General features: G+C 56.7%; 1 protein-coding gene across 3 annotated transcripts in view; it reads left to right on the plus strand.

Moving 5' to 3' along the window:
- The window catches only part of ZBTB46 (zinc finger and BTB domain containing 46), a 57,201-nt gene that overhangs the window by 916 nt on the left and 34,520 nt on the right, over positions 1-21,765 (plus strand). For 2 of the 3 annotated variants that reach the window (XM_068565993.1, XM_068565995.1), the window contains exons 1-2: positions 18,769-18,857; positions 18,996-19,964. In XM_068565993.1, the coding sequence (XP_068422094.1) occupies positions 19,028-19,964 (937 nt within the window). In that variant the 5' untranslated portion in view covers positions 18,769-18,857; positions 18,996-19,027. Of the gene's footprint in view, positions 1-18,768; positions 18,858-18,995; positions 19,965-21,765 lie in introns of those variants that run through there. The other variant, XM_068565994.1, reaches the window with a different exon arrangement.

A 21,765-nucleotide genomic window follows, 5' to 3' on the forward strand; every position in this document is an offset into this window, starting at 1 on the left:
GGCTAGTTGGGGTTCCTCCGCCCCTGCTAACAAATTCATTATTTGTAGGTTTAACGGAGCACGCACAATAGGGCTGGACGGAGGAGCCTGGGTACAAACCAAATGGGCAAAGAACTGATATTTTCTGACACCGAGGAAATACAAACAAAAGAAAGTTTGACCGAGATTCGCAGCGAATTTCCTCACGCTTTCCGTGCTCCAATCTCAGCGACGCGTTTGTCGTGGATTGCGGAGGCAAGATTGTTATCAGCATTGTTTACAGAAATGCTAATTAGGCAACGGGTTTAGCGAACCCGGCTGGGCGCAGACACCTGTGCGGAGTCCTCGCGTGCGTTTTAATTGTATCAGTTGTAGAATCTTTCATACTGCATTTATCATCAAAGCTAACTTCCCTTTTGGGTAGCAGAGTGTGGATTTACTCTGTCGCTGGCCTGCGTGCTGCCTGTGAAAGCAGTGTTTCCACTCTACAGGAGTGGGAAGTAGTTTGTTCCCCAAAGGCAAATTTACGGAAGGGTTTTGCACATGAATAATGAAGTAAACAATAGAATTTTATCATAGTAGACTCGTTCTACTTGCTATATTTCATGGTAGTTTTAGGTGCTGTGAACTGAAAACTTTGGGATACCTTGCTATTACAGAAAGGACTAAGCGAGGGGCGTACTGAGGCAGAAGTTGCTAGATTTAAGTAGGAACTTAGACACTATGTTCCCCTAAAAAGCTAGTAATTATTTTTATATCCTTTACTGAAGGGAAGGAGGTGTGTGTGTGGAGTTTACTGTGAGAGTTCTCTTTAGGGAGTGGTGGAATGGACGCATTTAGGCTAAACCCAAAATTCAGCCTTTCCTGGAGGCCAGCCTCCAGACAGGATTTCATTAGGCCTCATTGACATCATCCTGCATGAAAGAATTTTGTTTTGATGAGATAAGTTCTGTTCAGGTTTAGCTGTTTCGTGTTTGAAAATGAGCTGTTTTTCCACGTCCAGTTTCTGATGTTCAGGACTGGCGGACTGTTGGCTGCAGGGGCTCTTGGGTGCTCTGTGTCCCTGCTCGGTCACCCAGGGTCAGGGGGCCACCGCCCTCTCCTCGGTCACACATTAGCACAGGAAGGTGAGGTCGACCCTGAGAATGGGTGAGACTCCTCCGGGGACCTGGAAGGACACCCTTTTACAGTCAGAAGATGTGTTATTTGCAAACACGTTAAACCAAATATTAACAAACTTTCCAACATTGTCCTTATGTGGGGTTTTTCAAATTAAGGGAAACTGGGCCACTGTGTCCCTGTGGTCTGTGTTTCTGGGGCAGCTGTGCTCCCGCTCTGCTCTCTACCAGAGGTCTTGGACCGGCTGAGGACAGCCCAGCAGAACATCTTCAGCAGGCTCCACGAGCCGTGAACTTGAACTCATTCCTCATTTTGCTGATGCTTTATGTGCCCAGGTGCGCTCTTGGCCTCTGTGTTGAAGTGGGTGGAGAGTTCTTGTGCCCTGGTCTGGGGGCTTCGTGTTCTCATAAAAACGGAGGAGTTTTCTTCTGTCTGATTGAATGTATTCTACTTTGAAATCTGTTGAGTGATGGTAGATTGTCAAGAATTCCCTTGTGAATCTGCTCCCTCCCCTGAACAAAAAAGATTCTTCCTCTTGCCACAAGTGTGCTTGAATGGCCTAACTCCCAAGAATAAACAGATGATTGAAAAATCTCTACTGAGGCCACAAGACTCATTTCAGTCTTTGAAATACGGTTGTCTTGTCCTAATCCTGGCTCTCGTGTCCTCTGCTCTTGGCTCTGGCTTTGGTATGACCAGTACAGCTGGGGTCTTCAACCATGGGATCATTGGCGTTTTCCCTCTTTTCTGCCTTTCTAGCTTCAGTACTTTGTGTGCCTGACACGTGCGTACTCGGGCTTCGTGTTCTGGTTTGCTGTTGATGACAGAACACGTCCTCTGGTTCTGCTCGTAGATGGAGAAATCATGGAAAAGAAAAATAACTGTTTCTAACAAACTGAAAAGTTGTTGTAGTAAAGGATAAGGACGAGCTAGACCAGTCAGATCTGACCTTAGTGTGACTTATGCAGAGTTTTCCCTTCAGTATGTCTCAACAGTGCCATTTAACTCTTATTTAGATTTTTAAATGACTAAGTATTTTTAAATGCCATTATTTGGATTTTAAAAATAAGCGACCTAGGCACTTTAGAAAGTTGAGAAACAATGTTAACATATTTTTCAACAGCATTTACAGAGGTTTTGTGTTTTGACAGGTGTGTTTTTTGAGTCATGTTAGAGAGACATTCCCAGAGTTTCTTACTCATGACGATTTTTGGCCTTATCAAGGGCTTGCTGTGGACCAGCCTTCAGGCCAGGTTGGGGACAGAGTTCCCACGGAGGGGCCGGTGACCCGTTGGGAAGGCTGGGGGGGCGGGGGCCTACAGGAACCACAGGTGACAGGTGCTAGTGAGAGCTCGGAGCAGGACAGGGTGTAGCCCACCTGGTGGGCTCTCTAAAGACTCTTGGAGGGAAAGGGTGTTCGTGCTGACACCTCTCCCGCCCCTGATGGGCCCATGGCGCCAGCCTCCGGTTCTGGTACGTGTGCAGCAAATTCTGTTCTAACTTCTGCTTTGCCGAGAGTGGGTAGCCAGTGAGAGGGCAGGACTCTTGGGGCCAGGCAGCTTTTGGGGGCTGATTGGCTGTCAGAATGGGGGTGAGAGGTGGTGTAGTTACAAATGACGTCTTCCAAAGCCCGTGTTTCAGCACAGGAATCACTTCCTGAACATCCACGCCCACAGACCACCCTTCGTCTTTGGGGAAAAGTCTCGGGGAAGCTGTCCTTTTCCTGGCCCCCAAGTGGCACCCCAGCACTGCTTGTCTGAGTGGACCAGGTGTGCAGCCCTCTTCTGAAAAGATCCACATTTGTGTATGAAAACTCTCCTGTCAGTGCCACGTGGTGGCCTGAGGCCCCGCGTCAGACCCCTTCTGTGTAGAGCAGAAAGAAGGCACCTCTGTGTCTTGGGCTGCGAATGGACGGTTCGAGAATCTCAGGCATCCAGAGCCGCCTCTGTGAAGGTGCACACACGTGGGCGGCACGGCCCGGGCGGCTTTGGGCGCGTCACCCTCTGAGCGCGTGTCACTCGGCGCGAGGGGGGTCTGCCCTGTGTCCTGCGGCCGCCCTGAACGCTGTCCACGGCTGAGCCTGGGGCAGGAGAGCACAGCGAGACCGTCGGTCAGCAGAACACGAGCGCTCCAGACCAGGCGCTCCCCGGCCTGCGGTGCGGGCGTGCTGCTCTCCGGACGGGCTCCCCGGGCCCATCCGCCCCCAGGCACAGAGGTGGCCGCACCGAGTTACACGGGGACGGTGTGGGCATGGGTGCGGGCAGGAGGGCTTTCTGGAAGCACACTCACAGGACCCGCTGCCGGGCCCGCTGGGCGAGGGAGGGCACCGGGGCTCTGTGTGCACCGGAGAGTTGGTTACAGTGAGAGGGTGGACAGGGCGATGGAGAAGCCACCAGGAGGGTGGCCCAGAAGAACCGGGCGGGGGAGGGTGAGCGTCGGGCGTGCTGCAGACTCAGGGGTGGGGGGAGGGCCGGGTCGCCAGGGGGAGCTCGGGGGGGGGGGGCAAGTGGGCAGCGCATCCGCCTCTGGTGCGAGCGGGTCAGGCCGGCGCCTAGAATGGGCCTTCGCCTACTGCTGTGGCCCCATCCAAGTCTGGAGCAGGTTTATTGTGTTTTCTCATCCCATCCCATCCAAAGTCATGTCGCTTCGAGCAGCAGTTTCCTTTTCCTTAGGAAGTTCAAAGACAGCTCAGAAACGACTCTGCTTCCTCCAGGGGCAGGAGCGAGCGGGCTCCGCGGGGAACGCTCCCAGAATCGCAGGGCCTCTGGCTGCTCAGCCCGGGTCCCCGCCGTCCAGTTCCTGGGCCAGCGACGTCCGCTGCGCTCCGGACAAGGTCGAGGCGGAGACGTCTGATGCTCAGACTCATGCGCGCAGGCGGCCGCCGCCCCTTCCAGGGAACCAGGCTCCTTGGCCTCGGACCCACCCTGACCCCTGGCCTCTAAAGAAGCCGCCCGTCTGCGCCTGGAACCCGGTCCTGCCCAGCAGCCCTGTGGCGGCCGGCTCCGTGGCCCACACCCTCTCTCGCACCGAAAGTGGAGCAGGCTGGCCAGCCGGAAGTAATGGTGTTTTTCCATTGCCTCTGGTGATATAGAAACATTGTTATTTCATCCCTTTTATTTTATATGAAGACTTTCCCTCCTCAACCTCAGAGTGTTTTGAAGAACTTTTCAGAAGTTCAGGGACCATGAATCATGACAGGCTCACTAGGTACCTGAAGAAAGTGGTCTTTAATGTTGGGTACCTTGACCTTTCCTATTTCTTTCTTTTTTGGCCACACCACGCAGCTTAGTGGTGATCTTAGTTCCCTGACCAGGGATTGAACCTGCGCCCTCGGCAGTGAAAGCACAGAGTCCTAACCACTGGACCGCCAGGGAATTCCCCCTATTTTTTTCTTACGATGTTGGCAGAATGAGACCAGAACAAGGAGTGACAAGGTGACGGTGTCCTTGGACATCCCTTACCATTAAAGTCACTGAGCTCCACTGGACAGTGTGATACACACTTGGCTGTGGATGGGTGGTCTTTTAAATCTCTTTCCTTCTCTGGTCTGGCTTCTCCATCACCTGCTGCTTTTGATTCCTTTGTGGGGTGGAAATCCCAGCTGCCTGGACCCGGGAGCAGAGGGAGGGTAGACGTTCCCAGTGGTGGCAGTACCACGTGGCTGCGGGGACCGTGGTTCCTCTGTGATGAGCGGGGGGCTGTGGAGCTGGGAGCACTGCTGGGTGTGTGAGTGCCCTTGCGGGCCCGAGAAGCAGGTCGGGAAGGGTTAGTGCCAGGGGACCCGCCTTCGCTGTGGCTGGCAGGTCTGCTCCACTGAGGCTCGGGTGGTCCTTCAAAGACGGGGTGTCTTCCCCTGAGATCAGCAGACTCACCGAGCCTTGGAGAAGCAACGCAGGGCAAGCGCCGGCTCACCCGATGCAGCCCGTGGGTCACACCGACCTCACATTTACTTACATTTTTTTTTGCCTCGTCTTAAGAAGCAAGAATATCTATGAAGTCGTGAGTTTGGTATCTCAGTTATATTTTTCTTGGTGCACACTGAAACGGACATGTAGCTATTAGGATAGACCATGATTTGTCCCTTTTCCTGTTGGCAGGGAACGTGCACTCCCCGTATCCCCCTCAGCCGCTCGCTGGGAGGGGACCAGCACCCTGGCCCAGGGTCCAGGGGTGAGACTGGACTGTGCGGATGTTGGGTGGGAACCCCTCATGCCCCATCTCAGAGGCCTTTCCTACCGTCTGACCGGGGAGCAGTTGGTGTAAGTTAGGCTGCTGTTTAAATGAGTTCCCTGGGGCTGTCAGAGCACAGGACCACCAGCCTGGCAGCTTAAAACAATAGAGCTTTATTCTCTCACAGTCTGGAGGCCAGGAGTCCTACATCAAGGTGCGGGCAGGGCCACCCTCTCTCTGGAGGCTCCAGGGAAGGGCCCTTCCTGCCTCTGGTGGCTGCTGGCAGTCCTGGGTGCTCATGGCCAAGACACATCCCTCCAACCTCCTGCCCTGTTCTCGTGGCCTTCACCCTGGTGTCCAAATTTCCCTCTCCTTATAAGGACACCAGTCACACTGAATTAGAGTCCACCGTAATGACCTAAGCTTAACTTTATTACATCTGCAAAGACCCTATTTCCAAATGAGGTTACATGCCCCTGCAGTTAGGACTTGAACATATCTTTTGGGGGGACGTGATTCAACCCACTACACCGTTACAGCTTGTATTTGCCTGACACATTACCACATACATTTCTCAATCCCAGCGTTTCCTGAGGCCTCTTTGTGTGTCTCCAGCTGTCACCTCTCACTCCTGCCCTTCCCTTGCTGGTAGAGCAGACGTGGCCAGTGACAGCGGTATTGGTGAGTTCACCCTGCGGACCTGCACTCACCCCCACGCCTGCAGCAAGCAGGGCTCTTGGTCCAGGGACACAGCAGCCAACAAGGTCCTTGCTCTACTTCCCAGAGGGGAAAGGACAGGGCAGGCAGATGCCGACGACTGCCACGGAGAGGGATGCGGCAGGGCCCGGAGGGAGGGCGTGGGGCGGGGAGCAGAGGCAGAGCCCAGGGTACCCAACGGGGCCACTGGGGTGGGTACTTGCTGCCGCCGCTCCAAAGCAGGACCCGGCCCCTCCTCTGGACCCCTCTGCACGGCTGGATACCCATGTGCCCGTCTGCCCCCCAGGTCGGACCCAGGCCTTTCTCGCCCCCAGGCAGCTGGTGAGACTTGTGGCCCCTTTTCTGGATGGCGTTTTTATTGCTTCCTGTAGGAGACACTGGAAAACAAAGTGTAGCAGCTATTGAAACATAGTCTCACAATCTAGAAAACTTTCTTCCACGCTGTAGTAACAAGAGGAACCTCACGTACCATCAGGTAAGGCCGTCGAGTGGCTGGTCTGAAGGCCTGATTCCTACAGTGAAGAGTGTGGAGGTGCCCCGTGGTGACCAGCGGCCGTGGTTGTGGGCAGGGCTGTTGTCCCTGGCGTGTCCTCCACGTTCACGGGCGAAGTCCCTCTACGGTGGGTCCCAAGGTCACCAGGAGCCTGGGGGCCCCACAACCTTGGGAGGCCAGGGTCCCTGCTGTCACTTTGGTTCACCCTCACGGTCACCCCCTGAATGAGGACCCTCGCCTGCTGGGGTGGGACGGGGCGGATTGCACTAGGGGTGGCGCCTCTGAGATCTTTATTCTGTTTCGTGTTGTTTGTTGAAAAATCGGAGCTGTGGGTCCCACGTGGTGGTCTGGCTGGTGGCATCCTCTGACCGTCAGGAGCCCTGCCCTGTTATCCCGTGAGGGGTCAGTAGGGCCAGGCGGGGGGGACCCATGTGTCTGGTACTCAGGGTCCAAAGTGTGACGGTGACGTCTGCATCGGAATTTCTGACTCAAAAACAAATCACTTTCATATTTGCTGCCTGCTTTGAAAGATACTTGTACCTTCCGTTAAGGAGATGTATATGTTTTGGGTTTTTTTCGTGGTTTTTTTTTTTTTTTTTTTTGGTTGTGCTGCAAGGCAGTCGGATCTTAGTTCCCCGACCAGGGACCGAACCCGTGCCCCCTGCATTGGAAGCACAGAGTCCTGACCACTGGACTGCCAGGGAAGTCCCAAGGAGATGTATATGGAATTTTCAAGATAATTATCACCTATATAAGTTTTATTTGAAAAATTCTAGATTTGCCATTGGTTAATAAAGTATAGGAACATCTTGGAATTTTTTTAACATAATTTGTTTGGCAAGATTATTCCTTTCGAATATTTTAATGTTTGTTTGGAGCCATGAGCTATTTTTTTTAAAATTAATTAATTAATTAATTTATATTTGGCTGTGTTGGGTCTTCGTTTCTGTGCGAGGGCTTTCTCTAGTTGCGGCAAGCTGGGGCCACTCTTCATCGCGGTGCGCGGGCCTCTCACTATCACGGCCTCTCTTGTTGCGGAGCACAAGCTCCAGACGCGCAGGCTCAGTAGTTGTGGCTCATGGGCCTAGTTGCTCCGCGGCATGTGGGATCTTCCCAGACCAGGGCTCGAACCCGTGTCCCCTGCATTGGCAGGCAGACTCTCAACCACTGCGCCACCAGGGAAGCCCCCATGAGCTATTTTTACCTTAGTTTTTTCCCAGGTAAGTCGTTTTTATCCCTGGGTAAAAACCAGCCCTGGGTCTGAAGTGTGTGAGCTGGCCCCTCTAGAGCAGTGGCAGCTGATGAAATAGGTGTATGGACGAGTGATGGGAGCTTAAGTCTAGAATTTCTGTCTCGTGAGGAAAACACTGGGATTTTGGCCGAGCTGGCGAGGGAAGTGGGGTTTGCTCGTAGTTGTTGCCCAGTTTCCCAAGTCCTGAGAAGGTGAGATTCTCGGGTGTGTTCCTGTCCGCCGCCTGGACCCTGATACCAGCCAGCACAGAATCGCGCTGGGGCAGCCCCGGCCCCAGAGGATGACACGGCGGGTCCCTGCAGGGCTGTCCCCAGTGTGTGATTACTGGCCGGCGGGTGTGTCCAAGTGGTCATGAGTCCAGCTCAAGGTCCTGGTGGGAAATGTCACATGGCTGCCACCCCCCTTCCTGGAGTCACTCAGCAATGTCACCGTATTTAAGGGGACCTATAAGGCGGCACAGCATGCCTAGCCGCTTGCTCCTGAGCCTGCGCCTTCCTCCAGGCTCCCAGGAAACACTGGAGAAAGTGCTGGTTGTACCCAGGGCACCGGCGAGGGGTTCCCTCTGCCCCTCGGAAGTCAGGGCCGGGGGCAGGAAGGAGCCGCCTGTGTCCCCGGCGGCCCGCCCCAGGGCAGCCTGAGGTTCTGGATGAGACAGTGCGTCCCTGCGGGGTTCTGGGCCCTGAGGGGTGGCCCGTCCGCTGTCCTTTCAGGCAAGTGTGTGAAAGTCAAGCATGGACCCCCTGCCGTGTGACCCCAGCCCACACGCGTTCGGGGCCCAGTAGGAGTAGGAAAGTCAGCGTGGGTTCTCTCTGATCAATGCCGATTCTGCCTCCTGGACGTTAGTCTGGTGTCATCCGGCCCCATGTGAGCAGGTGGTGGACAGGCCTTTGATCTCTGAGCCTATGAATAAGGGACTGGCGTGGAGGAGTGGGGTCATTAGAGCACACGTGCTGGGTCCGTGCTGCTCCGATTCCCACTTCTCATGAATTCTCAGCACCCGTGGAAAGCACATTTTTTTGCTCCTCTGAGTTGGGGCTTGTTCGTTCTCAGTGTGTTGGGGTTATTTCCTTGGGGGAGGTTCCAAAAATAGAATCGGGGTGAAGATGCAGCACATGCGTGACTCAGGGCACGAGTTCCAGAAGGACACCTTGCTTCACGGCACGGCCCCTGTGCGGACTTTGTCCTAACCCAGGGGTGCCCACACCCAGCAAGCGTTGCCTGACCCCCACCCATGCCCTGTGCTGCACGGTTCTGTGGCAGGGACGGCGAAGCCTCCGGGTGGGTGGGGGACCCCTACCCGTGGGCTGCAGCCACTTGTCACCAGGGCGGGCTTGGGGAGCCCCTGTGTCCCCGAGGCCCTCCCCAGGTCAGTGGCAGCTCCCAGTTCCGACCTCGTGAGTCGGGGTTTCATGTCTTAAAGCACCTTGGAGCTGTCCCAGCCGCACTTGACAGAGAGGGGCTTCCCTGGGGGGAGGCTATCTCTCCCACGCTGGAGGGGGGACAGGGTGCCCTCAACCTCCAGGCCCTCCCTGGAGCCCAAGCCCGGCCCCAGCCAGGGGGAGGAGGAACTGGCCCCCAGGGGCTCCTCCCCCCAGGGATTCTCCCCAAAGGAGCCCCCACCCCGGGGCCCGCAGCACCTGCTGAGCTGGCGCCCAGCTGAATCCTAGTGGGTCCAGGTAATCCCCATGCTGGGGCCCGTTTCCCGCCAGGTCTGTCCCACCTTGGCCTCCTGCGTCCGTCACACGCCCCTGCCTCAGACCCTGTGGCCTGGCCTGTGCCCCCAGCTGCTGCTGCATCAGCCCATCCCCACCCCCATCAGGGGCCAGTGTGACCTCTTCACTGCTGAGGCCTGGTCAGGTCCGGGACCGCTGGGTCATTGACGTCCATGCTGTTGGAGGGCCGCGTGGTGCAGGTCCTCGTGGCGGACACACACTCTTCATTCACCCAGCAGCCGTCCACCCAGCCTTCATTTATTCAGCATCTAATGAGTGTTTACCGTCTGAAAGGCCTGTGCGGAAGTGATAGTGGGGACTTGGATACGTCCGATTAGTGGCTGAAATTCCATCGGATGCCAGAGCAAACATTTGTGCTGGTCCAAGCCTGCGTGGTGCTCTCACCGCCGCTAGCCGGAAAGTGATGGACCACGTTTCTGCCTGCCCCAGGTCCAGGCCCAGCGACCCATCAGTACTGGGTTTCCCAGGCAGCACCTTAGGTTTCCAGCAATGCAACTTTTAAGAAAAAAGAGACCTATAGGGCTTCCCTGGTGGCACAGTGGTTAAGATTCCGCCTGCCGATGCAGGGGACGTGGGCTCGAGCCCTGGTCTGGGAAGATCCCACATGTCACGGAGCAACTAAGCCCGTGCGCCACAACTACTGAGCCTGTGCTCTAGAGCCCTTGAGCCACAACTCCTGAGCCCGCGTGCCACAACTACTGAAGCCCGTGTGCCTAGAGCCCGTGCTCCGAAACAAGAGAAGCCACCGCAGTGAGAAGGCCGCGCACTGCAACGAAGAGCAGCCCCCACTCGCCGCAACTAGAGAAAGCCCGTGCGCAGCAACGGAGACCCAACACAGCCAAAAATAAATAAATAAAATAAATTTATAAACAAACAAACAGAAGAGAAAGACCTATTAAAGATTCCAGCAGTTACTTGATGTAAACAAATGTTGCAAAATGTTAAAAAAAAAAAGAGTGGTGTTTCTGGTTAAGGGTTAGGTGGAAGTTCTCTGAGTTATTCTTGTAACTTTTCCTTAGGTTGGAAAGTGTTTCAAAGTAAAAAGTTGAAAAAGACAACAAAAGATTCCATCCTATGGCTTGAGAACAGGCATTGCTTTTACGTTATTTCCTATTTAGATTCTACGTTTTTCTTGGCGGCAGGGAGCACAAGTGTTAGTTAACATCTCGAGTCACAGTGTATCTCAGATTTAAAACCCTTGGAAAGCATTCTTCTGCCTTGTTAAGCTGATCAGCTTTCTTTTTAAGAAAAATTTACAAAAATTTTGAGTGGATGTGTGGCTTTTTCTAGGGCTTTTGTAACAGAGTGCCGCAAACTGATGGCAAACACAACAGAAATGTGTTCCCTCTTAGCAAGGGGTCCAGGGCTGTGCTCCCTCTGGGGGCTCTGGGGTAGGGTCCTTCCTGCCTCTTCAGCTCTTGGGGCCCAGGAGCCCCTGGGCTTGTGGCCACGTCCTTCCCGTCTCTGCCTTTGTCCCTCTGTGCATGTCTGTGTCCAAATTTCCCCCTTTGGTGACACATCAGACCCACTTGGGTCTTAACTTGGTTAAATCTGCCAAGATCCAATTTCCAAATAAGGTCGCGTTCACAGGTACTGTCTTTTGGGGACAAAATTCACCCCACGATAGCGAGTGACTCTGTATCCACCCCCCAGCTTTGCTGTGAGCTGTGACTGACACAGACCATTGGAGCCCACTTCCCAGCCACACTTGCGGTGTCAGCTCTGAATTGCGAGACCCACAGCATGTGGCACTGGGATGTCGTGGGGCGTGTGGCCAGTCGTGGCTGGTCGGGGGCACGGCCTCACGGTCCACCCTCAGGCCCACCCAGGGTCAAGAAGGTGCTGTCTGCTTCTACTTCTGTCAACGGTTAAGATGGGACATTTAAACAATATTTCTTGATTTTAAAACGTAAGATGTCAATATCCCAGGTTTCAGGTGAAAAAGGTACTACTGTCTTTTTAACAAAATTAATTAGTTAATTTAGTTTATTTATTTTTGGCTGCGTTGGGTCTTTGTTGCTGCATGCGGGCTTTTCTCTAGTTGTGGCGAGCGGGGGCTACTCTTTGTGACAGAGCACAGGCTCTAGAGCACAGGCTTCAGTAGTTGTGGCGCACGGGCTTAGTTTCTCAGCGGCATGTGGGATCTTCCCGAACCAGGGCTCGAACCCATGTCCCCTGCACTGGCAGGCGGTTTCTTAACCACTGCACCACCAGGGAAGCCCGGTACTGTCGTTTTGTTGACCCCCAAGGGTGTGCACCGGGACTGTTCAGCGTCGAGACGTGGTCCCTGTGTGGAGAGGCTCTCAGATTCGGCGGGAAGGTGTGAACCTTGCGAGCCTAGTGGGAGGATCCCCTGGAGGCTCCCTGGAGGAGGAGGCAGTGTCACCAGCTGGGCGCTTGCATCCCTTTCGTATTCCACAGCAGGGATTGCCTTTGTCGCTCCACCTGTAAAACAAGCACATTTGTATTGCCCGGTGCCCCAGCACAGCCCAAGGGAGCTGATAGTTTAGCTGCCCGTTATGATGAAGCGTGGTTTAGAGACAAAACGTCCAGAATGGGAGTCGAGTGTAGCAGGAGGTGCCTGGGAGCGCAGGTAAAGTGGTGACCTCTTCCTCTTTCTCTCCCCAGTCCCACAAAACAAATTCCCCCCACCAGCTTCCCACCAGCAGAAGTGACAGAGCTCTCGGGCCGACGCGCCCAGCTGGGGCCTTGGCTCTCACTTAGGCCTTTATGGGAGGTCTGCCCTGTCCCTGCCTGGTCTCTTCTGTTCTCTCCCTGCCCCTACACTTGTTCCCAGGGCCCTGGGCACCCTCCCCTGTGCCAGAACCCGAATCAGGACATCTGGGACCCCCCCCGGGGGGGGGCTGATCTCCCCTGAGAGTCCAGGTCTCCCCTCAGTGTGTTGGGCCCTGGGCTCTCGGTCTTGGTGGCTAGTGCCACCCTGAGGCCTACACTGGCACCGCCCTGGCTGGTTGCGGGGTCTTTCCCTGGCCCTGCCCCATCTCATTGTCGCGTGCTCTCTCCCGCCAGATGCCCAAGGTGTTGTGCCGTCTCTGGGCTGCCTGTGTTTTGGCCACCGCTCGCTGCGCTCTGACCATCCTGAAACACAGGGGCTCTTGTGTCCCAAGGTGCTGGGGCCGACTTCTGCGGTTCTTCCGTGGGTCAGGGCCGCGGTCCTCTGGGCCTGGGCTGGAACGGCCTGGGCGGTGGCTCGGTGGCCTGGCACCTCCAGGGTCAGGGCTCGGCTGGGTCGCTGGGGTGGCTGTGTTGTCTCCACGCCAGCGCAGACCTGGAGTGCGAAGGTGGACTCTCTCCAGCCCCCTTGAGGATTGCTTAGCCCCAGGCCAGGGTCAGCGTGGGAGGGCTCCCCCCCCCCCCGCCCCCGCCGAGGCCCTGAACCCGGGAATGGCAGCTCACGGGGCCTTGTGCGGAGGCCAGCGCCACCTGCAACGTGCTGCTTCCTCCTGGGGCCCTCTCCCCCGCCCCACCCCCAGCCCCTACTCCCTTGTCCTGACTGGCTTGTGCCCCCATCTGGGACGCCTCCCCGATCCTGGCCCCTCCCCAAGCACGGGCGCCCTCGCGGCACCTGTGTGCTGCTCTGGCATCGCGGCTGGGGGGGCCTCGTCCTCAGCCTGGGCGCCAGCACCCAGCGCAGCTCCAGGCTCCTGGGCGCCAGCACCCAGCGCAGCTCCAGGCTCCTGGGCGCCACAGGGGCCGCTGCGGAAACGGCCTGGGGCAACGCCGGTATGTGGGTGAGACCCTGGGACTCTGTGGGTCCTTCCTCGCTGAGAGTGAGAGCTGGGCAGGCGGGGGGTGGGGGAAGCCACCCCAACGGTCTTGGAAGGGGGGGTCCCCGTGGTCACAGGACGCGTCTGGCCCTACGCGGTCAGGGTGCGCACCCTGAGAGCGAGGTGACGTTTACGCAGGTAGGAAAGGCGGGGTGGGGGGGGGCACTCCAGCCTGGATGGAGGCGAAGGAACCCAAAGAGGGGGCAGCAAGGGAGAGGGCGGGGCGGGGCGGGGCGGGGCCCATCCTGCCGGCACAGCTTTGCCTTCTGAGATCACGCAGGTCTCCAGCACCCAAGGGCGTCAGACTGTGGTCACCGGAGAAACTTTGGGCGAAGCCGCCCCCATCAGGCAGTTAAGGATGACTTCTGTTAACGCATGTGGGGTATTTCTTTCCAGGCAGGAGCTCAGTTTTAAATCTTAAAAGGCAACCATGAACACTGACAATACGATGTATACAAACTGTGGGTTATAACATGATTTCCCATCGTTGGTGTCTTGACCTTGGGTTTTTCAGAACGTCGTAACCCTCGGGGTGAGGGAAGTAGTGTCCGTGCAGCGAGGGTGCCGGGCTGCCTGGGTCCTGCCCGTGGGCCGCCCGGGGTTAGGCAGCGCGGGCTCTTCTTGTCGGGAAGCATCAGAGTGCTTTTCATCTACGCTGAATCACCCCGTTGGCGTCAGTGGTGTTCCGTGGTAGATATGGTATGTCCTGGGGCTCCTGACAGAAGCCGGGGCTGAATGTCTTAAACGACAGAGGTTTATTCCATCGCAGTCCCAGAGGCCAGAAGTTGGAGGGCAAGGGCCGCGCCCCCTCTGTCCCGGGCATCTCCCAGCTCCTGGTGGTTCCTTGGCTGTGGCCTCATCTCTGTTGTCACATAGCCGTCTCCCTGTGTGGTGTCTGTGTCCCAGTGTCCCCTTCCTATAAGGACACATGTCACGTTGGATCAGGGCCCACCCTAACGACCTTGTCTTAACCAGTTACATCTGCAAGGGCCCTATTTCCAAATAAGGTCACATGCTGAGGTCTGGGGATTAAGACTCCAACGAGTGAGTTTGGGGGATACGGTGCGACCCACAGCAAAAGGCAATAGATATGCACGTTTGTAGTTGAACAAGAATGTTTCCATCAAAATAGATTCTAATCGACCTTGTAATGATTTGCTTACAACAAACTACTCATCGGAGAGTGTAGTTGGATGGGTTTGCACATGCCTGGGGTCTCCATCCCTCGCTGTCCCCAGGCCAGGCAGCCCCTGACCTGCCTTCTGTCCCCTTCCCTGTAGGTCGCTTTGCAGGTTCCGGTTTCACGGCAGGGACTCCTGCACTGTCTCCTTTGTCCAGCTGCTTTCACGCTGCGTAGTTATCTAGAGATTCACCCGTGTCTTTGTGGAAGGGCCGTTTAGACGGGCTCGGCCGGTTGTGGGGGGTGCGTGGAGGAGCGGCCTCGCGGGGCCTGCGGGGAGCAGCTTGGCTTCTGCAGGCCAGCATGGGGTGGCTTGGTTCTAGCACTAAAGGTATCTTGCTTCCGCTTTAAAACAATATTTGCCTGTTAGGTAACATTTGAAGGAAAATTTCAAGGAAGTGTAAATTGAGTGCAATGAAAATGCAGAAGTGAGAAGGGAGGTGAAGTTGTGTTGGCAAGGAGGTTCTGTGGGTGTTGGAGGCACTTTACCTGTTAGGGTTGGGTTTTTCTGGACTGAGACCTGGTGACTGGCCTGGGGGAGGGGCCGGCCCACCAGGGGCCCAGGTCCCTGTACAGACCTGGGGCTTGTTTGGGTGCAGCAGGACACACGTCCAAATTGCATCCACTGTTTTACATTCTTACTGAAACCAGTTGCCTTCCAGGTGGAGCTCCTTAGGTACCAGAGGAAAAAAATACCCCATCCAGCTCCCGGAATTACTACTTTGAACACACAGTGCAGCAAATGAAATATACTCACAGCAGTCTCCACGTTTCATGGTTCTTGTGCATTTTGAGACTTGGCGATTTATTTGGCTTTTGCCCACGAAGCATCAGTGGTCTCATGGACGCGCTGGGTGAATAAGACACATAGCTCCTGCTGATAATTTGTGAAGATGGCTTTTGGTTGAGACCCCTCTACCTTCAGATGCTGTCGGGAAAAGGTTCGGGAGGTGCTCTGGGATTGGGGTGCCGGGGGCTCTGAACCCTGGAAGTGACAGACAGGGGAGCACCCCTGACACCCACGTCGGGTACCTGCCGCTCAGAGAGGAGGCTGGCAGAGCAGGTCTGTGCTCACATCTGAGTGCGGCTTGTTTGGGGGAGACCTCAAAGCCCCCCTCACCCCTGGGTCACCGTGCTCAGCAGCCGAGACTTGTGTCTCTCGGGTCGTGGGAGCTGTCTCGCAACAGTGAGACTCGGGGGCCTGGGATGGTGGCGCCCAGCACGCGCTTGGTGGCTCCCCGACGGCCGGACTCTGGGAATCTCCAAGCCTCGGTTTCCCTGCCTGGCAGCTTGGAGACCACCTCCGCCCTTCCCGGAGGCCGCAGGATTGGAAATGGGTCCTGCAGCAGGCAGGCTGCCCACTGGGCAGGACAGACCTGCGGCTGCCCCCTTCGTCCCTCGCTGTGGGGTCTCTGGCATGGTCCCTGTGCCCCAGGGTTACCCGTGTGAGGGCGGCCAGCCCCGAGCCCCGCACTGTGCAGGACGACGCAGCTTTTGGAGTTCGGTCTGGAACGTGGATTCAAGTTGTTCTGGCACCGAAGTGGTCACGTTTCATAAGTGATTCTGTCCGAAACTGAAGTGTCTTGAGATTACCAAGCTATAAATAAAATAGACAGTAGAGACCCCACAGGAGAAATAAAAACACTGGAGAGATGGTGTGGCTTCCAGGTGGCGCGTGGGTCACTTTGGCGAAGTCTCAGGTGCCGGTGTGGCAACAAATGCCCCTTGGTCTCACCCAGCCTTAGCTGCTCCTGTCAGTGTGGCGTCTGAGTCCCTGAGGACCGCAGGCTTCTCTCGGAGGGTCCCTTCCTCACAGGGCTGCCCGCGTGGACCTTTGGATGCATGAAAACGCCCTGTGGTCTGTGCAGCAGCACAGGTAATTCAGAGGTGACAGTCAGGTTATCAGATGTGTGTCCTGTGGACGGGTGTGGGTCCACAGGTGTGTGTTCTCTGAACAGCCGTGTGACCCACGGCCAGGTGCATCTTCACTTGACACTAGCAGATGCTCCGCTACCCCTACCCTTGCCCTCGAAGAAGAACTGTGGTGAGCGTGCTTTAGTCTGAAGCCTGCACCTTTCTTACCAGGCCCTCATATGACGTGACTACCCAGGATGCTTCCATTTTTAGGGTCACAGCTGCTGAAATGCAACTGGGCAGCTGCTCTTCTGCTGCAGTCAGGTGGGTGGGACCCCCATGACCTCTTACCTGATGTGGAGACATTACCAACTTTGTAATGCAAATTCAGTTATTCCCCTAAAGCTTCCTGGATAAATTGGATAAATTACGTGTATCCTTAGTACTTCCATAGCAGACTAATCTGTTTTTTTTTTTTTTTTTTTTCTTCTGTCTGCACCGCACGGTACGTGGGATCTTAGTTCCCCAGCCAGGGATCGAACCTGTGCGCCCTGCAGTGGGAGCGCGGAGAGTCCTAACCACTGAACTGCCAGGGAAGTCCCCCAGACTAATCTGTTTTTGATTATCATTCCTTTAGATGCCTTTTCTTTTTAGTGTACAGGTGACTTTTTCCCCTAATGAAAATTGTGTTTTCTTACAACAAAATCTCTGTGAAGTACATAACTGATTTTAAGCTGCCCTGATTGAATATTAATTTATTTTAGAACTTTCCATATGAGCTGAAATTATTTGAGAAATGCAAGCCCCTGAGGTAGTTGTTGCTTCTCTAAAATGGCACTGGCATTTTGCCCCTTTTCAGTGTTCTTCCTAATTCTTAGACTCTCTGTTTCACTGGCGAGTAAAGGGGCTTATTATTCACATAGGAAGCCAGGCGATGAGACATGTCTCTCCCTGACTTGAATGCAGGGTCCTTAGAGCTCTCGGTACCTCCCCCCATACTCGGCCGGAGCTCCGCGTGGACTCTGGGCGTGAAGCTGATGCTTTGAGTTTAAATGGTCGATTTCCTGGTTTGACGTGTGTTTTGGTTCCTCCCTCAGCGTCTGGCTAACCTGAGTCTGTAATGCCAGGTGTGCGGTGTGAAGCCACACCTGGACGGCCTGTCGGTCCCCCTCCCTGCCTCCCACGCCCTGGGGGAGGGGCAGACCGGCTGCTGACCACCCTCGGGGGTGGTCTGCGCACCCAGGGCCGAGCACCCCTGGTGTCAGCTGTGAGCCGAGGGCGCCCGCAGCGAGTTCTGAGCTTGCCTGCTCTCCTCAGGGCCCGTCCGTGGGGTCAGGTCCCGCTGCTGTCACACGATTGATCGAAGCAGCGTGTTTCCTTCTGGTCTTCGAGTCGGGGGGCTGGTTGGAGCGGGGGGTCTCTGTTCTCGCCTGGCAGGGCCGGTGCTGGGTGGGCTGTCGAGGGAGACAAGGGAGTGAAAGGCTTGGACCCTCCCCAGCCTCGTTCTCCCAGCCTGGGGACTGTGGGCGTTTCCAGGTGACCTCAGATGATGATGCGAAACGTAAAGTCTAAAGGAAGGTGTTGCACAAATGAGGCGGCCCCCACCCTCCGCCCTTCCCCCCCCCACCCCGGGAAAGGTGGACGGACGTCCGCACCTTTGACCAGCTGGAAAACGGTCTGTTTATCAGGGAAGACCTGTCTTCTGCAGGGCATCTTATGCGGTGAGCCTGGCCCCAGGTTTCGTACAGTGAAGTCCTAGCCCCCAGCGCCTCAGAACCTGACCTAGTTTGGATGTGATTTGTACTGAGGTAGTAGGATGGGCCTAATCCGATATGACCGTGTCCTTGTAGGAGGGGACACTGGGACAGACACGCACACAGGGAGACGGCAGAGGCAGAGGTGGGTGATGCTTCCACGAGCCAAGGACACTGAGGATTGCCGGTCACCACAGAAGCTGACGGAGGCCAGGATGCATCCCCCGGCGGGGCCTTCGGAGGGAGTCCTGCCCACACCTCGGCCTTGGTCAGGCTCTGGCTTCCAGTCTGGGTGGCACTGAAGTTCTGTTGTTTTGTCTGCCCAGTCGGGTGGCCCCGGGAAACTTTGGCAGCAGCAGAGATCTGGGGAACGAGTCTGGGGAGAGCACCGCGTGGGGCCCAAGTCGAGAAATGATTCGGGCGCTTGGGACCGCGAAGCGGGTTCTCATCGCCTTGGGTCCCTCCCCCCACCAGACACCTTCCTGGGGGCTGAGCTGGTCACAGGGCCTTCTCCCTCTGGGGCTGGCTCGGGCTGGAGTTTGGGAGTTTGTGGACGTCCAACTTCAGTCCTCGCTGTTCTGGGGGTTTTGTTTGTGTAGCATGTTGTTGTCGCTTTGTTTTTAAAGGGTGCTTCTTCAAGGGTGAGGGATGAAGGTGCCCCTGGGTTACTTGGCCTAGATGTTCCGATTTTCTGTTTGGGTGAGAAAGTCGCTTCGACTGTGGATGGGTGTTCTTCTCCTTTCTGGAATATTTGTTTGCTCGGAGGGTTGGCTGCAGCGTGTAGGATTCTGTTCAGACCGCCGCGTGCCCGACGACAGGTGAGCCTCAAACTGGACGCTGGTTCAGGTGCCCACCGTCGAGTGCCCTGTGCCCGGTGGCCGCCCTCCGTGCACCCTCCTAACTCCCTCGGTGTGTGTGTCGACCGTGCGGGTAACCCTTCCGTTCTTGCCCCACAGAGTCCGTAGAAGAGACCACCCCGGCATCCCAGATGAACAACCGGCGGGAAGATATGGAAATCGCGTCCCACTACCGGCACCTGCTCCACGAGCTCAACGAGCAGAGGCAGCACGGCGTCCTGTGCGACGTGTGCGTGGTGGTCGAGGGCAAGGTCTTCAAGGCCCACAAGAACGTCCTGCTCGGCAGCAGCCGCTACTTTAAGACGCTCTACTGCCAGGTGCAGAAGGCGTCCGACCAGGCCACGGTCACGCACCTGGACATCGTCACGGCGCAGGGCTTCAAGGCCATCATCGACTTCATGTACTCCGCCCACCTGGCCCTCACCAGCAGGAACGTCATCGAGGTGATGTCAGCGGCCAGCTTCCTGCAGATGACGGACATCGTGCAGGCCTGCCATGACTTTATCAAGGCCGCGCTGGACATCAGCATCAAGCCGGACGCCTCGGACGAGCTCTCGGAGTTCGAGGTGGGCGCCCCACCCGGCAGCGGCGCGGACGCCCTCATCTCCGCCGTGATGGCCGGGAGGAGCATCTCCCCGTGGCTGGCCCGGCGCACGAGCCCCGCCAACTCCTCCGGGGACTCGGCCATCGCCAGCTGCCACGAGGGCGGGAGCAGCTACGGGAAGGAGGACCAGGAGCCCAAGGCCGACGGCCCCGACGACCTCCCCTCACAGCCGCTGTGGCCCGGCGACGTGGGCTGCGGGCCCCTGCACGTCAAGGAGGAGCAGCTCTCGCCGACCCACTACGGGGGGAGCGAGCCGCCTTCCGCCGGGGACGCTGCCATTCAGAACTCCTTCTCCGAGCAGGCTGCGGGGGACGGCTGGCAGCCCACGGGCCGGAGGAAGAATCGGAAGAACAAAGACACGGTCCGGCACATCACGCAGCACGCGGAGGACGACAGCCGCGCCGGCTCCCCGCTGCCGTCTTTCCTCCCGACGTCCGGGTGGCCCTTCGGCAGCCGAGACTCAAGTAAGCCTTTCGTTTGTTACAGGCCGGGCTCAGGCGCCCTGGGGCCACGGGCAGCCCAAAGGCGCTGTTTGTCGGTGGCCCCGGGGCCGCTCGTTTTGTCCATGAAGTGGCACCTCTCCAGGCTGACGCTGCTGGCTTCCCGCGGGTCACCCCCTCCTGTAGTAAATCGGTGTGAGCGCAGGGAAAGTGGCCGACGCGTCCCAGCGGGCGCGCCAGGGCCGCCGACACACAGAGGCTTCTGGGCTGGGGATTTTCTGGAGCTGGAAAGGCGGGGTGACACCCGGAAGGAGCCCCAGCGTGGGGTGTGGAGGAGCCTCTCGTAGGCACTGGGTGGGGTAACTTAATTTTTAAAGATGTAAACGTGACAGCGTTAAAAAGATGAAGAAGTGCACGAAGTGATGTGACTCGGGCGGAAGGGAGGGACAGGCCAGGCGTGTGGGCTCCGGCCGCGGCCATTGTTGTCAACGTGGAAGAAACACCACGTGTGTGTGTTTCGTCCTGGGCACGTGAGGGCTCGTGGCCACAAGCTCCCCTCCCAATGAGGGGTATTGCCTCGTTGCCAGCAAGTGCGGGTTCTGTGGTCTGCCCACAGAGCAGCCGGTGGGCGTTACCGTGCAGGTGGGGAGCCCCTTCTGGACCCCGAGTCCGTCAGCCCTGAGGGCTCTTAGCTTAGCTTTGTTGACGCCGGCCCTCACCCTCTGGAGGATGGTTTTGTCTGTCTCCCAGGCTAGTAAACAAATGAAATGTTTCCTAGATGCCAGGTGCTCTTGCTGGCGCCGAGCATGTGATAACTATGGCTGCTCTGAGCTTTCCCGAGTGGCAGATGGGGCCACGAGGGCTGCGTTTGGAGTGAGGAGGGGCTTTGGTGGGACAGGGCTTGGTCCAGAGCAGGATGGAGGCTTGTCAGCAAGTGACCGTGTTGGGGAGGCCCCTCCAGGAAGGAGGTTAGAAGTCAGTGGGGGCTCAGAGGTGGACAGAAGGCAGTGAACCGTGGGCACAAGCCCTGAAAGGTGCCACCAGTGCTAGGCCTGTGCTGGGGTTGGGAGGGCAACCCTGGGGCTCTTGATACGCGAGCTTGATTATTGTGGTAAAACATACGTACGTGAACTTCACCCCTTTAACCACTCTTAAGTGTGTTGGCATTAAATACATCGCCACTGTCCATCTCCAGAGCTTTCTCACCACCCCCAGGAGACACTGTAGCCTTTCTTGCAGGTTCTCATTCTCGTTGCTCCTGTGTGTCCCCAGCCCCGAGCGCTGGGCCAGCCTCCTGCAGGTTCAGCCCAAGCTGGTTTCACCGGTGTCGCCCCCTCGGCAGGATGATTCTGTGTGAGGTGGCGTCCTTAGCGCTGTAGGACATCGGCAGCGCCCTGGCCTCCGCCCACTGGATGCCAGGAGCCGCCCACCCCTGGTCATGACGTTGCCAATGTCCCTGATGGGAAGCCCCCCGCAGAACCGTTGAGCGTAACTGAACTAAGTCAGAAGAAGGTTAAGTTTCTGAGATGATAGAAAGCCCACCTGTCTCCCTGCCAGCGGTCGGCACGGTGGTCGTCTGTGTCTGCTCTCTCCGTGACGACTCGACGTCCCTTTAGCTCTGACTAAAGCCTGGAGAGCAGCGTCCACAGGGCCTGACTTAAGGAACCTTCTGGGTGGGTCAGGGCCGCAGAGCGTTCCCGTCCTGTCCTACACCTGCTGCATCACGAGTCGTCCGGCGGGCTGCGAGGCTGGAGGCTCTAGGTCGGAGAGCCCATCAACACGTTAAGAACAAGGATGCTCTTTAAGCCTGTGGCTTTGACGTTTT

The sequence above is a fragment of the Eschrichtius robustus genome, chromosome 16 (assembly GCF_028021215.1).
Source record: "Eschrichtius robustus isolate mEscRob2 chromosome 16, mEscRob2.pri, whole genome shotgun sequence".
Lineage (NCBI taxonomy): Eukaryota > Metazoa > Chordata > Mammalia > Artiodactyla > Eschrichtiidae > Eschrichtius > Eschrichtius robustus.